This window comes from Lotus japonicus, chromosome 3 (assembly GCF_012489685.1).
Source record: "Lotus japonicus ecotype B-129 chromosome 3, LjGifu_v1.2".
NCBI lineage: Eukaryota > Viridiplantae > Streptophyta > Magnoliopsida > Fabales > Fabaceae > Lotus > Lotus japonicus.
Window position 1 is genome coordinate 6,473,359 of NC_080043.1, and position 17,186 is coordinate 6,490,544.

The 17,186-nt window shown below is 37.3% G+C and overlaps 2 protein-coding genes across 3 annotated transcripts; one reads left to right on the top strand and one right to left on the bottom strand.

Moving 5' to 3' along the window:
• The first annotated feature begins 327 nt into the window (after window positions 1–327).
• Window positions 328–8,985, top strand: LOC130748039 (uncharacterized). 2 transcript variants are annotated; one of them, XM_057601124.1, is made up of 11 exons: window positions 328–464; window positions 551–618; window positions 2,101–2,182; window positions 2,643–2,726; window positions 3,168–3,207; window positions 3,989–4,034; window positions 4,944–5,002; window positions 5,483–5,550; window positions 6,649–6,732; window positions 6,817–6,881; window positions 8,154–8,985. In XM_057601124.1, the coding sequence occupies exons 1-11, from the start codon at window positions 409–411 to the stop codon at window positions 8,237–8,239; spliced, it is 738 nt and encodes a 245-aa protein (XP_057457107.1). In that variant the 5' UTR covers window positions 328–408; the 3' UTR covers window positions 8,240–8,985. The 2 variants fall into 2 exon arrangements, with proteins under 2 accessions (XP_057457107.1, XP_057457108.1); XM_057601125.1 differs by lacking the exons at window positions 2,643–2,726; window positions 3,168–3,207 and having other exon boundaries at window positions 4,000–4,034.
• Window positions 8,986–9,868: 883 nt separating this feature from the next.
• On the bottom strand, window positions 9,869–11,419 carry LOC130743493 (anthocyanidin 3-O-glucosyltransferase 5-like). The gene has a single exon (XM_057595745.1). It carries the CDS (start codon window positions 11,282–11,284, stop codon window positions 9,869–9,871), a length of 1,416 nt encoding a protein of 471 aa, XP_057451728.1. The 5' UTR covers window positions 11,285–11,419.
• Between the last annotated feature and the right edge of the window lie 5,767 nt (window positions 11,420–17,186).

A 17,186-nucleotide genomic window follows, 5' to 3' on the forward strand; every position in this document is an offset into this window, starting at 1 on the left:
TTAAAAAATCCTTTTTTAATATTGAGTTGGTATTTTCCATCCAAAATCTAACTGTCTGAGGGATCAAAAGTACAACTAAGTGGCCCAAATGGATAATTGGGGGACCAAAAATGCAGGTCATGCTGGTGAGGAAGTTGAATTAGTTGCAGTTTTGGTCCCTCAAATTTTGGATAAAAATAGTAAAGGGACCAAATGTTAACAGATGGTATGGTGACTTTAGGATATTTTTGCTAATTTATTAGTTGGGGACGGTTTTCTCATAAAAGGAAAAGTTAGAGGACCAAAAGTGAAATTAAGCGTTATAAAATTCACGTGTGAAACGGCATATCGTGCAACCGAATGAAAAAGTGAATCTTTGTTCTCCGAACGGAAACCCTTCCCTCGTCGTTTCGGGTGCGAGATCAGATCATGGCATCGTTAGGGTCTCTGAAATCGACGATATTCGACAGAGAAGAGAGAAAACAGTGCGTTTCGCCACACCCTCTTTCATTCATCCATTGATTTCTCGTTCCGTTTTCTCCATAACCTACACTTGTAATTGCAATTGCAGGCAGTACCAGGCGCATATTCGAGGCCTCAATGCATACGACCGCCACAAAAAATTCATCAACGATTATGGTATCACCTCCCTTTTTCTCAAATCACTGCTTCTTTGTTGAAATGTGAAATTGTTAGATTATTTGGTGTGCTTGTTAGTGATAGTTGAATCAAATCAGTGATTATTTGTTACAATTTTCTGTTTTCATGTTTAGTCATGTAATTTCAACTATTTAGGGTGGTTTTTTGGGTTTATGAGTGGACAATAAGGAATTAATCAAATTTTGAGCTCATGATTTGGTTGGTTCCTAGTGTCCTACAGCAACTGGATGATGAACAGTCTCCTTCAGTGAGAAAGAAGGAAGCTACTATCATCCTCATATTTGAAATAACCTCTTGTTACTAACTGTAACCTGTGATTTGCTTGCATTCTTTTCCTAAATTTTTTAGTTTAGTGATCAGAATTTGTGAATTTATGTTGGAGGTTTGATGGAGAGATTAGAAACCGATAAATGGACCTTGATCTGAATGGCCGTTCCGAAAATTTAGGGTTTGTTTAGGTTAAGGAAATGTTTTATTTTGTCATTTCTTGTTTTCAGTAATAATTACAATAGTGTGACACAGATTTGTATTGAAAATGATGAAAACAAGTTGTAAACATATAATAGAAACTAATTGGAAATAACTTATAATTATTAATGAAAACAAGAAATAAGAACACAAAATGCATTTATACCAAACAGGTCCTTAATTTTTGGTGGACCATATCAGAGTCATAAGTATTTACCATTTTATGTTGTCAATCCCGGTTCCCAGCTTGTCGCGGCCAGCCTCAAAACTGGGATAGCGGGATCCCGTAAAGCGGGACTGCTGGGATAGTGAATTTCTGTCTATATTATGGGTAACTTATACTATATATATACATACTAAATCAATGATAAATACAGGATAGGACAGAGGAGAAGAGGGTAGAAGTAGGTAGAGCAGAGGTGACGCTCGCCGGAGAAAGGTCAGAGGGCCTGTCGTGGTGGTCGTTGGCTGGTTCTGGGTCGGATAGAGGGAAGGTGCGAAGATAGAATAGAGGAGAAGAGGGTCGAAGTGGGTAGAAGAGAGGGAAAGATCTAACAATTAACAAAATCAAAGTGCTAGGGTTTTTTCTGTTGCGAAAACCCGGAATACCCATAAATAAATAAAACCACAACGTTTACATTTGGAGAGCATTTTTAGAAAACTGGGGCTTTCACCATCCCGACGGGATCCCAGCTGGGATGGCCAGGACAGTGAACTGGGCTGAGATGGGAAAATTCGTCCCAGGATATGGCTGGGATGGGATGGGAACCCGGGATCCCGCCGGGATTACCATTGTTGTTCTGACAGAAGTTTTATCCCATTGTAGTATACTGCAATCATGTCAGTTATAAATGCTTCAAGTTCATTTTATCGTCTTGGTACTGCTGTTTAATATTTTAATTTTCCATGAAATTTCAGCATAGTATGTTTTGTGTTTAACTGTATTATTTTCTAACCAGAAATTCCTCTAATATTTCTTTTTTTTGCCTACAGTTAGTTTCTATGGGAAAGAAAAGCCGTCAAACGTAAGGTTACCTATTAAAACCGATCAAGATACGCTTAGAGAAGGATACAGGTAAGCTTGTCATCTTGCCTTGTATAATGTCTCCTCTGCTATAAAATAATTAAATTAGAATATCATTTTCGTGGGAATTTCTTCATAAATTTTAATTATTTTGCTAGCTCTCCATTTTCATTTTAGTGGTCACCTAGCCTTTTGAGTTTTCTTAGAATATCATAATACATTGTCTTGCATTATGCTACACACACATAGGTGATTTGAGCTATAAGAGTGACATCATGGTTATCGTGGTGCTTATATTCTTATGAATTCAGCCTTTTCTGCTTCTGTGCAGCTCTACTGAAACCATCATGAACATGAGTTAATTTTTTGCCCTACTTAAGATCCATTTTGAGCTTCTGTTATGAATTGCCTTTTTATTATTAGGAAAAATATTTTTCCTTCCTCCCTTATCACCTCTTCTCTGAACTTGTCTGTCAGAATTTTGATGTTGTTAATACAAATGAATTGCAAGATTCATACGGTCGGAGGAAGATGATATGGACCCATCATGGGAACAAAGGCTGGTGAAGCGTTATTATGATAAACTTTTTAAGGAGTATCCTTTACAAACTTCCATTTTTTAATACTTATTTATGTTGCACGAGCTTCTTATATTTATTTTTAGTTGTGTAATATTGGCATTGGGTTTGAATTATAAATTTTATTAAATTTGTGGGAGAAGGATTGTGGATAATGTACTCGTAAGAGCTATTAGCACAAATTCAGATTTCAGAGAGCTCTGGTTACTAATCAACCTGGAGCTTTTCTACCTCATGCACCAAGAGTTGTCTATGTAAATTTGACAATCTTTGTTAATTTGATTTGTGCACATTGATTATGAAATAGTTGAACCCTTGAGTTGTTCACCGGTTTGTTGGAAATAAGGCTGTTATGTATGCATTTTATAATGGTTTGCAACTTTGCATTGACCATCTAACTGTACTCTGTTCTTGAATTTAGCACTACTTATTTGCTTGTTACCTTAAATCCTTGTAAGATACTGCATTGCTGATATGTCACAGTATAAAAGCGGTAAGGTAATACTCATTATCTTTAAAATATTTTTTTGCTAGATTGCTAAATATAACATATTTTATGTTTATGACCAAAAACCTATGTTGTCTTCAACAGTTAATATTTATCCCTTGACAAGTTCTTAAATATCAGTTTACTTTCTGAGAGATAATATTGTCTCCAATTAAGTAATTCTGTATTAAGGGCTCAATTGATGCTGACCCTATCTCTTTAGACAATAAAATAACATTTTAATCCTTTTTCTTAGTTATGGTGAATCTCACTAGCACTCAGGGTAGGAATCCATAACCTGTTCCTATACCTTCCTCTGCCTAAATGGTGAGGTTTGTGCCACTAGATGTCTAGGACAAATAATGGTACCTCCTGCTGTGGTCTTTCCTATCATATCTGTTTTCCATTCTTTCACTCCTAGTTAAAACCCACTGTAGTTTTTTAAATATCCTTTTTTAAGGTAACCTTGGTTAATTTGTATTATTTTATTGTAAACATTTGAATACAGACAAATAATGGTACCTCCTGCTGTGGCCTCCTTATCATATCCGTTTTCCATTCTTTCACTCCTAGTTAAAACCCACTGTAGTTTTTTAAATATCCTTCTTTAAGATAACATTGGTTAATTTGTATTGTTGTATTGTTAACATTTGAATTCTTCAGATATAAGGTTTCTCCGTCCCTCATTTCATGTTCATGAGATGGTGGTAATAGAGGGTTTTCGTTAAATCTAAAAGCTCATTTTAAAAGATCATATGCAGATATGCTAATAAAGTGCATTTTTCTTTGTAGATTGGCCTCAGGTGGAGGACAGAGAAGGAAGTCATATCTGGCAAGGGTATTGATTCTTCTTTCATTGGCTAGTTTTGCTACTGATTCCCTTGCTTCCTTCTGTTGTCTCACTAGGACTATTTCTGAAAACAAATGCCTTGTAGGCCTTGTCTGATTTATTAAAATTTAATTGAATTTCACCTACTCTGCACCTCTGGTAGAACTTAAATTGTATGAACCAATCTTTTGAGTTTCACCTACTCTGTACATCTGCAGACATTTCTTTAAAAGAAAAATTAAAGTTGTATTTATTGGTTTTGAAAATATTCTCTATTAATGATCTATTTTTGGACTTAAAGGCCTTGTCTCCATACTTCTTTTGGGTTTTTTTTTCAAAAGCAAAATATATATTGATGAGGGTAATGTCAAAGATATATAATACAACCCTCCTCTACAGGGCACAAAAACCAGCAAAGCTGGCACTTTTGTTTTCTTTTATAGAAGAAGAAATGACATTTGGAGGAAAAGGAAGTAGCACTAGGGGGAAGAGGAAGAAGAAACTATTTAAGCTTAGAAATTTGTTCCTTAGTTTCAACTTATTTCTTACTGAGTAACAAAACTTCAATGTCATTTCTCAACCTCAATCCTCCTATCACTTTGTTTCATTGACCCTCTTTCAGTTCTAAATGGCACAGGGAGTATAAAACTATCTCAAAATTTTATATGATATCCCATAATCTTTCATTTTCAGTTGTTAAACTTCATAAACATTTTCTGCACGAATATTTTAAACTTAACCAAGGTAGGACATAAAATTCTCGTGCTATAGGTCATAAGTCAACAAGATAGAGTCTTATATTGTTCTCATTTGCTTTTCCTGTTATGTCTACATTGCTGTAGTAGTAGTTATCTTTAATTGGTCCTATAGTATAGATTCCTTCTCAATTTGAAAATTAATTGGTAAATTACTTTGCAGGCCAGTTCATATGTGGTAATAAGCATTGCGATGAGAAAGATGGATTAGCAAGCTACGAGGTAAACATCACTTACTATTATTATTCATCAATCCATTTCCTTAGTCTGCCAGCGAGGGAGATGAAAGATAGTCAAATCAAATGCGGGAGGATAGGACCTAAGAAAACATTAGAAAAAAATCATAATCATTACATGGAACCTTATTTTAATCACTCTAAATTTGGATTTAGATACAATCTAATGGTATTAATTGATTCAATTTGGATTTTTTTGTTGTTCGCCTTGTTTCAGGGCTGCATTACATTTGTTAGAAACATGTATCATTATGCCTGGTTTTAATGTGTCTAGGACTCTAGGTTTCTAGTTGCACGTACATATAATTGTTTCAGCATATGCTTTCCTTTCGTTTCTCATACAACGCTAGATAACATTGATCATTCTATCAGCTGCTTTGGCTCTGCTCGAGAGCTGAGAAGCCATAATTTGTGTTTGTATCATTAGGTGTTTCCATTCCTTTATACTATTGGCTTCATATTACAGGTGAACTTTTGTTACTTTGAAGCTGGAGAAAATAAACAAGCCCTAGTTAAATTGGTAACATGTGAGAGGTTAGTCAGTATGAGACAGCATTGTTTTTGTTGCTTATGCTGTTGTTTTCTTCCATACTGGAAATTCACTTGAAACTTTTATTTTGGGATTCTACATACCTCCTGAATGACACTTCCTATTCGAATTTGATAAATGCTTGTTCCCTATCTGGTTATTGCTATACACTGTCTTATTTCTATGGTTTAATGTTTAAACAAATTTACTTCAAGGGGTTTGCTTTGGTATGCCTGTGCAAAAAGTGAAACTCTTGCTTTTTGTAAATCCTGTTTTGGTAATTGCATGGGATGTCAATTGCATCGCTTCGGAAATGTCAGTATAAATGGTCCTTCCGAAATGACTTGTTAATCTGTACCCTGTTCATTTATTATATTAAAATTATGTTTTGAGTTGGATCATCTGATCCTGATCATGATTGAGTACTCTTCAAAATGATTGTTTGTCAACCTTTCAAAGTGATTGCTTGTTTGAGATTCCTTTAAAGTTTTCTTGATCTCTCCCTGGCTTCTAAAGTTACTTTCAATTTTCAATGGAAACGTGCTAATGCTATTCTATGAGATTTGATGCAGAATCAGTGTAAGATTATCCGCGTTAACCATAATGGTTTTGAAGCTCACTGATGTAACTTCCTCAATAATGATAGATTTTTTTGTCATATTGTTGTTATTGACTAAAAAAAACTCTTTCCATATACCCTTTTTTTATTTATTGACACAGAAAGTTGTTTCTATAACTATACCTGAACAAAATGAAATTTCACCGAAGCACTTCCTGATAAAACTCACAAACGTTAGATGATTCTTCCAAATGGAATTTTTGCTGAAGTATTTCTATTTTCTATGCAAACTTTTGAATTTTACAAACAAATCCCAGACATGCCCTGACACTTATAATGTAAATTTGTTGACTCACTGAACGTTCTCATTTTATGATTGTTTTGTACATTCCTTTTTTAAAACTGAGGATAAGCTTCAATCTGTTTGAATGGAAGTGTCTCCTTTGAAGTCATCAAGTGTTTTTCTTGTGACCTTAACATTTTAAAGGTTTTGTGGCAAATCAAATTTCTGTTTCATTTTTTTTTCTCGGTTATATTTTAATAGGTGTGCACGGAAACTTAACTACAAGAGGCAGAAAGAGAAGGAGCAACTAGAAAAAAGACAGCAAGAACAGGACAGAAGAAAGAGGTAGAACATTGCTTCCACCAACCATTTCTTATCTTTTCATTTTATTTTCTCAAAATTATGGAGATTGAATCTTTTCATTTTTAGGAATCGTTCAAAGAGTGATGATGATCTAGATGAGTTTCAAGAAAGCAAAGAGAGAAGACAGAAAGGTTTGAAGTTGCCCTATTTTACAATTGGATTTGGTTGGCCATATTTTCATAATCACATGATAATCTCTGCATATTCAAATTTTATCATTTGTTTATATTGTAGGATAGACCTGGTCGTTTTTGCAATTTAACCTTTCTTTTTTCAAAGGGTTAAATATGTTTTTGGCCCCTCAAACTATATCGTCGGTTGAATTTAGTCCCTTGTCAGACAATGTTGCATTTGGGTCCCTAAAACTTTTGAATTTTCTGATTTTAGTCCTCATTGCTGCCTGAGTTGATCACGTCATTTAATTAAGCTGATGTGGAAACTTAAATTTTCAATCAAAAATTAGATGACACCTATATAATTAATATAAATAAATAAACAAAAATCGTAAACAATTCCTAATCTCAAATCATTAATCTCTAATCCCTCCTCCATCTTCATCTCCACCTACGCTGAAAGCCTGAAACACCCAAACCACCTCCTTCTCGTTCCCTCCTCCTCGCCACACAACAAACCATCATCACCATAACAATACCCCAACCCCTCCTTCTCGTTCCCTCCTCCTCGTCACACAACAAACCATCATACCAAACCCTCCTCCATTCTCCCCCTGGGTCACCTCCCCCCCCCCTCCAGCTCCTCCATTTTTCTCCCCCTGCATCACCTGCCCCCTCTTGTCTTCCAAAGGATAATGTGTGTGGACTGTATGGCTAAAAGCTTTCAAAATGTACAATGACGGGCAGGTCTGGGGTTATGGTACCCTTTTTAGCAGCATATTTGCTTTATCTTTGGTTATTTATTGACTTACCTCTTTTCTGACATTTCTGTTACATAAGAAATATAACTAATGAGAAGCTTGGTCAGAAAATAACAGCCTTTACTAGTAATGAAAAACCTTATGTGACACCTTGTTTACTCTAATGTAAAGGGGGTTTGCTAACTTTCTCCCACTTGTTTTTTCGAAGGAGTAAGTTAGTAATCTACGATTTTGGGATTATATTAATAAATAATTTATATCTTGTTAACTTACTCCTTCGAGAAAACAAGAGGGTGTAAGAGGGATTGCGAACTTACTCCCACTTATCTATTAGAAGGAGTAAATTAAGTGGTGAAGCTGTTGAAAATTTGGTCATTTTTTAACCACGATGATGGCAACATACGTTGCCTACGTGACTTGCTTATTTATAGTATGTTCTAATGTTTGGAAATCTTTTTCTGCTCTAGATATTTTGTCTCAACATTGAATTGTCTGTAATGAATTTAACTTTCTTAACTTGTGTTTACAGGGAAAAGAGCTACGATTTCTCCCAGTGATCATAAAATTGATGATGATGACAACATCGATGAATATCTTGAGGGGATGTTTCCCTGATCCTAGCCTGATTAATTGCCATACCTGAAATGTGTTATCATGACACCAAAGTTCACGATAGAAAATGTTAGGCAGTGGTGGGGGTTGGGGCAAGCAAGAGAACATGCAGGTTGGTGCCTAAAATACAGGAACTTTGGTCACCATGAATGCTGTGGGCAAAATTGTTTTTGTATACCTGCTGAACCCCTCAGAATTTTCTGCATATTATAATTGTATAATATGTCAGGCGAGTTTGTTTTCTTACAGCTTTCATTGTATAGTTTCTCCTTTTGATGTCTATTATGGGAATTGCAAAGCTGAAAGATTGCTTGATGGCTCCTCTGCTCATTCTAACACAAGTACTGCAATTGTCCCTATCAGGCGCGTACCATATTCTTAGGTTTTTTAGGTGACCAAAACTGCTATCTAAGCTATATTGAAACAGGCAAACAGGTATTGGGATACAATTGCATTATAAATCAACGCATTGGTGCTACTTCTGTGCGACATGCGTCGGGTAACATGATATTCATATCCTATATTGAACACTATGGGTGTGACTTGTGAGGCAATGGTCGAACCAGAAATATATGTTAAATTGTTCTTAAATACTCATGTTCTTGTCACTTTAGTGTGCGTTTGGTGGGGTAGGATAACTAGATATGATATGACATTGTAATGATATAGTGTTGTAATATGTTGTTTGTTGCAGTTGTAAAAAAAATACTTATTTTCTAAGATCTTGTTAAAAATGGTGTTTGACCAAACTTTGGCTTAAAAGTTAAAAAGAAGGTAAGTCAAGCACTACCTAAAACAGGATAATATAATCTTATACGATATATTATCATGTCTACATGTGTAGAGGTTATCCTAAGTGAGAGGCTTGGTTAGAATCCAATTGCGTGTTACATTTTCACCGTCGCTATGACTTAGATTTTAATGTTTATATTTTATATAAGAACTTGTATTTATAGTAAAATATAAATTTTATTTATTTATTGATTATTAATTATTGTTGATAAGTTAAAATTATTTAGTTACTATAAATTTAAAATTTAAATATAGAATATTTTTTAAAAAGTAAATAGATTTAATAATATTTTTAAAATTTAATTATTCTTATTGTTTACCACTTGCCATTACTAAATTAAAACCATGGGGATGAAAATGATGAATTTTGTGGGTTTTTATTTTTTAATGATGATGAATATGATGAAGTTGATGGAAGAAGGGGTGAAAATGATGGGTTTTCAGGGTTTCTATATTCTAAAATTTCATTAATTTTAAAATTATTAATTATATATGTGTAATTTAAAATTTAATTAAAAATAATTGAACAATGCCACGTTAGCCCTAGTCTGCCCTCTAGTGACCTTGCTTAGTGCAAGGGTATATTGCTGTAAATTTTCCAACAAGGGACGAAAGTGAAATCCAATGCCCAACATCATGACTAATTTGACAATTAAGCTAAGAATAATTCATACTAATATAAAAAAGTTCAATATAATGCTAGAATAACTTTGGTACCAATATTATTTTTTATTTCTCAATTTTATTTGTATGAAGAGTAAACATAAAATAGCTAATAATATTTTATTATTTTTTTATACTTAATTTATTTATTAAGTAAATTTATTAATTTACTTCCGTTCAACCTTTGATCATTTTTGCTACTTGAGACAACGCAGTATCGGAGGAGCCACCAGGTGACAAAGCTTTTTCAGCGCTATGCTTGATCTCTTTCACTTTCTCCATCATGACACTACTCCTCCCGTCACGCAACTGAATAACTTCTCTCACCATGCACGCGATCTCTTCCCTCCCTACCACCTTCTTCGTGGGCAAAACCTTTGTACGCACTGCCACACCCAGCTCCTCCGTAAGCATTGTCGCGTTCATCTTCTGCTCTGCGTACAATGGCCATGCGATCAAAGGCACGCCACTCGTGATGCTCTCCAGTGTCGAACCCCATCCGCAGTGCGACAAGAACCCACCAACCGAAGAGTGCCTCAACACCATTACCTGTGGGGCCCATTGTGGGACCAACAACCCCACTTCCCGAGTCCTCTCAAAAAACCCTTCTGGCAACACACCATCCCAATCATAACTACTTCCCCCCGTTGTGAAATATGCTGCGTTTGTAACTCCTTCTGAGGGTGTGCGCACCACCCAAACAAACCTCTGCTTGCTCATCTCCAAACCAAAAGCTATCTCTCGCATCTGCTCATACGACACTGTACCTCCACTTCCGAATGACACGTAAACCACTGACTCCCTTGGCTGTTTGTCCAGCCACTGCAAAACCGAACTCGTTTCCAAAACGGGTTCCCTCACAATGGGTCCCACCGCGTACACTGGGACCTTGAGGACCTGACCCATTAAGTCATTGTCCCTCAATGCCTTGAGGTCTCTAGGCTGAAGCTCCTCCCAAGTATTGACCAAAACCGCATCGCTTCTTGTGATTCCGTTCCCTATGGATAGATACTCTTTGTACTGCATGTCGTTGCGGTCCAACATCGAGTCAAGGATGTCTTCTAGTCGAACCGGGCTGGACCCTGGGATTTGAAGCGGTTCTCCATGATCAACATATGATCCTTCGATAAGCTTGTCCAGCACAGGGGAATATACAACCAATGACAGGAACCAAGCGTGTGAGGCCACATAGAAGAATTTCGGTATATTGAGTTCTGCAGCGAGCGGCAAGGAATCTGTCCCAAAAAGATCGACAATGAAAGCGGAGGGACGGAGAGGCATGTTCAAGAGCGCTGATCGGATGGCAGGCACAGTAGCACGCATTGCCAGACAGAGGCGAGTGAAGACAACAACTTCAGTAGTGAGGGTGGGAAGGTCCGGCACTGGTATCTCAATGACATCGCAGGAGGATGATCTGAGGACCTCACGTTCAGCTTCAGAGGTTTGGGTTGTGACGGCAAGGATGGTGGCTTTGAAGTTGTGGTGAAGGAGGAAGCGCTTGGCGAGCTCGATAACGGGGATGAGGTGGCCCAAACCAGGACTGGAAAGAAGAACTACGTGTGGTTGGACTTTATTTTGCATATCATCCTCCATTGTGTGGGAGAAGGAAGGAGATCGAAATACTACGTATGGCTTCCAGACTCTCTAGACAATGTAGTATTTGTTGAGAATAAAATATATTAGTTTGGAAGAAAATCTCAGTAATTGCAGAGGATTGATTCATGGAATCAAATCATAATAACCACCATGAATTCTCTTAATATCCCTTCCATATATACATTATTACCGTTGCCATGCATGTAATTAATGTAATGCTAATGCTATATATGTATATTATTTTCTGATTGAATCTAGACAAGATACATAACCAGCATTCTTCAACACAACACTTAGTCCCTTTCTCTCTTACGTCCCTTTTTCTATTTCTAATGGCTTATTGATTACTCTCACTCTCACATAAAAAAATTTCTTGTCACTAAAAGTCTAGAATCGATCCGTGGAACCCCTCTATCCAACTCATATGCCCCCAGCACCTACCACTTGAGCTATCCAACGGGGACATATACACCCTCCGGTCACTATTATAAGGAAAAGTTAGTTTTGTAGGTTCATTCAATAAATGATGTATGTGACCATTTTAATGACTACATACATCATTTATTGAATAAACCTAAAAAGCTAACTTTTGCTTATAATAGTGGCCGGAGGGTGTATATATATAAAACTAAAAGATAAAAAAATATAATTAGTTAAACTTTTATTTATAGATAACTATTTTATGTTATTAATTTTATTTAACTTGTTTTTTTGTTACAAGAGGAAAAAAAAAATATTTAACTTTAATCATAAACTTTTTGGTTTCTTATAAAAATTAATAACTTATTGTGTATTAATTTAGAGCAACTCCAACGCTGGGCTCTTAGCCCAGCTGGAGTTGCTAAGAGCCGGCTCTTATTTTTTTCCTCCATTGGAGAGTGCTGAGTTGGCAGGAAGAAGCCCTTAGAGCATCTCCAACGCTGGGCTCTTAGCCCAGCTGGAGGGCTTAAGAGTCGGCTCTTGTTTTTTGCCAGCGTTGGAGTTGGCCTTGAGGCTCTTAGCTACAGTGCAGGGTCTCTTGTGCAAGAGCCCCTGCTTTATGGGCTCTTAGATTAAAAAATTAATATTTTCTCTCACTTGCTTCAACGGATTTCAGAGGGAAAGGAAACAGAATGAACATCAACATAACATGAACCACGATTCCAGAAATTTTATTCAACAATAAATAATTATAAAATTATAATGAAATGTTCAGAAGATTAACAAATTTATTGACTACATAAGATGAATTTTTATACATAGAAAAAAGAAAAATAAAAAAAACACAGAAGCTGAAAGGGTGTGATCTTGACTGTGTGGAAGAACAGGAGCTCCGATCCGGTCGTTTTGGCTCCGATCTAGAAGGGAAATGAGAGAAATACGATAGAAGAGTAAAGGAACTGACGAAGATCAACAAAAACTGCTTGCATGTGTGAAAAGGAAGCTCTTTTCCGACTTTTAAGGCCTTGAGCGTATGAAAGAGGGGCGGTGGCGGCTGGATCGTGGCCGGAGTGTGGCGGTTTGGGAGCGTTGGGCCCGGAGCGTAGCGGGTTGGTGGCGGTTTGTGGTATTGGCTGGAGAGAACGTGTGGGAGAGCGAGAAGAGGAGGAAGAGACAGTAAGTGGGTGAGGAAGAGGAAGAGGAGGAAGAGAGAAAGAGTGGATGATCGAACAAGGGTTTTGGGGGGCGAATCGTATGTTCGGTGGTGGTGGTGGTTGTTTGGTGGCGGTGGTGACCTATTGGGAAAGGTTCAGAAGATGAGAGAAGGAGGGAGAGGACGGCTAGGGTTTTGAGTGAAGAGGAGGTGAGGTTTGGCTTTTATAGGGGGTGACCAGCAGAGCAAGTCATCCAGCCGTTGGAGCCCCTGGTTGACCGGCTGGAGCAGGTTTTGTGGCCATTTGGGCTTTTTTTGACCGGCATGGCCGGTTTTTTCCTCTTTGGACTCCTTTAATTAGCCCAATTTTTTTTTTTTTTGAACTTTTAGCCCAAACATTAATATTTAATTATAGTATTAAGAAATTAAAAGGAAATAGTTAAATTTAATTATTGTTTAAATTTATTTATAGTATTGCTTTAGTATTAAATTTTAAATCTAAATTGGATGAAAATAAATATTATAAATTAATGTTGTATGGTGGGACAGGGTGGGACCCTTGTAATAGTAATTTAAGAGCCATGCATTGGAGCAAAATCTGCTTCAGGCTCTTAGCAGGCTCTTAAGTCTGACGTGGCACATGAATAGTGCAGAATAGTGCTGAATAGTGTATAAGAGCTCAGATAAGAGCCCAAGGCATTGGAGTTGCTCTTAGCTACAGTGCAGAGGCTCTTGCGCAAGAGCCTTTGCTTTTTGGGCTCTTAGTTAAAATATTTTTTTTTTCTTTCACTTGTTCATCAACTGATGTTAGAGGGAAGGAACTGAATGCTAAATCAACAACAGAATGGGAAGAAGCACCATTAATAGAAACAAAATCAAAACTTTATGAATAAAAATTCAAACTTTACATAAAAAAATCAAACTTTACAACAAAAATTCAAAATTTTACAATAAATAATCAAACTTTTACACTGCACATTGATATTTACATTAAAAAAATTCATCATCAGATCGTTGCATGTCCGATCCATGTGCTTGTTGACTCCGATTTGGTGAAAAAATCGTTGCTTGGGGGCGTTGGGGTAGGGTTGGGTCCAGTTTGAAGCTTTGGTGGCGGTTGGGGGGCGAAAATGGTGGAGGGGGCAAGAGGAGAGGAAGAGGAAGAATAGGGTTTGAAGAAGACCAGAAGAAGAGGAAAAAATCAGAGGAAGAGAAGCGGAAGAAGATGAAGAATCAGAGAGAAAGAGAGAGGAGCGGCTAGGTTAAAATGTGAGGAAGGGAGAAGAAATGAGGTTTATATATGGGGTGACCTGCTAAGCTGGTCATCAAGCCGTTGTGGACCGGCTGGAGCCGGTTTTTTCCCGTTAGGGCTTGAGTTGACCGGTTTACCCGGTCATTCTCACTTTCAGTCCAATTGATTTTTTTTTTTTTACTTTCAGCCCAATGTTTTTTTTACTTTCAGCCCAAACATTAATATTTAATTGTAGTATTAAGGAAATTAAAAGGAAATAATTAAATTTAGTTATAGTATTGATTTAATATTAAATTTTAAATCTAAATTGGGTGAAAGTAAAATATTATAAATTAATGTTGTATGGTGGGACACGGGTGAGACCCTTGTAATAGTAATTTAAGAGCCCATGGGTTGGAGTAAAATTTGCTTCAGGCTCTTAAGTCTGATGTGGCAGTACGGGCCCACATGAATAGTGCAGAATAGTGTTTAAGAGCCCTTTAGCATTGGAGGTGCAAGTGGGTCTTTCATAGATGAAAGACCATCTTTTATTGCAGAATATTACATATTTACCCTTAAATTAATTTTAAAACCCAATTATGTCATAGCTGGTATCTTCGTCTTTTACCAATATACCCTCTTCTTCACCAATGGACCCTAACACCAAGCACCACCTATTACCACTAACACAACCGTCGCCGTCACTGCCTCTAGCCACCACCGTCACCCACCACAGTAGCCACCATCGTGCACCACCTCTGCCACCAAACCACAATATGCACAATGATCCAAGTCCAACAAAATCAAATCCCAAATATAAAACTTTCCTGCAACACCCAAATCAAGAAATGCATCCAACGAAATCAACAGAAAAAATCCACCACTGCACAACTCAAATTACTTGTTTCTTTCAATGAAATCCCAAGCATCTCACACCATTCATAACATTGAAGAGAATAAAATGAAAAGGGGGAAGTCGATTTCTGAAAGTGGTGCTCGTGTTGCTCTTAGAGTGTGTTTGTTGGGTTGCTGAAAGTGGTGCCTTGGATAGAGGATGAAGAGAACTGGGAGATGAGCTTGATCTCTGGTAGAAGGCTCATGGGCTTATAGATATTGGGCTAAAATATAGTTTCATACCATATCTCTTTTATTATTATTGTTTTATGATTCCAGCTTTTTATTATATTTCATGTTCTAGAGTATTCTATTACTTAGGATGGTGCCACATGTAAGATCACTTTTCATTCCTTAAGTAAGTTAGTTACTATAAATTGTATTGCTTCCATTATGAAAGGTTAACAAGAAAATTGACAAACTTTTATTTTATCTTCTTTTCTTAGTTTTCTTTTGGTTTTCTTCCTTTGATTTTGCTTGGTAGAGTTTCTCTCTACCAATTTGGTGCTTTCATCATTCTGTACTCATGCCTCTACCAACAAATCTGTATCAGCAAGCTCTGCTTCACTCGGATTTGATACATGATCCAACCATGATTTCACTGTGGCTTTCTAACATGAACAACAAGTTTTATGGGCACACTACTACTGATTCTGGGTTCAATGATACAGTTACAAATTACCCACATATTCCGCCTCAACCCCCACCACCCACACACCCATCACCATCTTCCACCTACTACCCACCACATCAACCCTCTTTTGCATACGCACAACATGCATCCCACCAATACCAACAAATTACTCATACACATCACCCACACCCAGATATGTCTTTCTACCATTCAAAACACCCAGCTTATTACTCACCGCCACAACTCCCACCAACCCCATATTATTACCCAAACCATAACCCACATATTTCACGAGTTCAGACGCACAAGACCAAGGATAGCTCAGAACTTCCCTCATTCGATGGAGCAAACCCAAGTTCTTGGCTATTGGAGGTTGGATTATACTTCCTTCAGAATCCCTACCCATGGGAAACCCGTTTCCAGCTGCTTGCTCAGTGCATGAGAGGACAAGCTTTAACATGGTTTGAGATAGTGCATGATCAGATTGACTCATGGGAGAAATTTAGGGATGATTTCAAGTGGCAATTTATAACAAACAGTGTTGTCTTCAACAGTGGAAACAACCGATCAAAGAAATCTGCTGCAAAGCCATTTACGAATTTGTTCCACTATGCAAACTCGGTTCCAACTTCAAGCAGAGCTGAAAAATCTCACAACTCTGGGTTTCAAACCACATCAGAGGTTGCATTTTCCACCACATCTGACCAAGCTATTCCTCAGCGTGTTGCTTTGTGCAGTGGGACTCTACAGACACCTGATTCTCTCTCCGAATCTGTGGACATTTCCCAAGATGATCCTCAAATTAAATCTGCACTCGTTACATCCCCAGATTTGGTTATGGAGAAGTCTAAGGTTATCTCTGCTCCAACCTTTACCCAGGTTCTTTCCATCCCGTCCCAGCTTAGGTCTGATACTATTTTCCCTATATTAGACACTGTTTCACAAACTGCACCCCAACTGCTTGATCAAATGCATGAGAAAGAATCTGAAAAGAAAAATGTTGTTGCTAATTCCGAAAATCATGTGATGACTGAGTTACGTGAAATGGATAACAAACTATTTGATCCTGGTATTTTCAATGCTACTTTCACTCTACCGGATGATGACCTCTCTCAGTGCGTTCTTGGAAATTCACAAGTGGTTAAATCTCGACGCGGCAAGGATCTCTTGCTCCAAAAGGAGGTGGAAGCACTCTCTACAGCTAGATCAGAGGACGAAAACAATGATGACTCTAGCCAGATTTCAATGTTGATAAATTCGTTCCCTGACTCTCGAGTTCAATCTGAACACTTTCTCGTCCAGGACAAAAATTCCTACTATGTGGTTCTGGCAGTGACTAAACATCAAGAAAAATCTATGAAGTCTTCTAATCAGATGATTGATAAGGGCCTTGAAATTGCATCCTTAGTGGATTCTCACCTGGATTCATCTGCGCAGTTGGTTCATTTTGGGTATGAGGATATACCAATGGATAAGACTAAGGGTAGGTCCTACAAGGTTTCTGACCAGGTGATATCTAATTCAATTCCTAATACACACAACCTGTTTGAGAAAATGCCAAAAAGAG

Excerpts from the sequence above, each read along its gene's own strand:
- LOC130748039 (XM_057601124.1), top strand. The coding sequence starts at position 409 with ATGGCATCGTTAGGGTCTCTGAAATCGACGATATTCGACAGAGAAGAG. Across the intron at positions 3,208-3,988 it reads CACAGTATAAAAGCGGTAAG|ATTGGCCTCAGGTGGAGGAC; the intron begins GTAATACTCATT and ends TTTTCTTTGTAG. Across the intron at positions 6,733-6,816 it reads GAACAGGACAGAAGAAAGAG|GAATCGTTCAAAGAGTGATG; the intron begins GTAGAACATTGC and ends TTTCATTTTTAG.
- LOC130743493 (XM_057595745.1), bottom strand. The coding sequence starts at position 11,284 with ATGGAGGATGATATGCAAAATAAAGTCCAACCACACGTAGTTCTTCTT.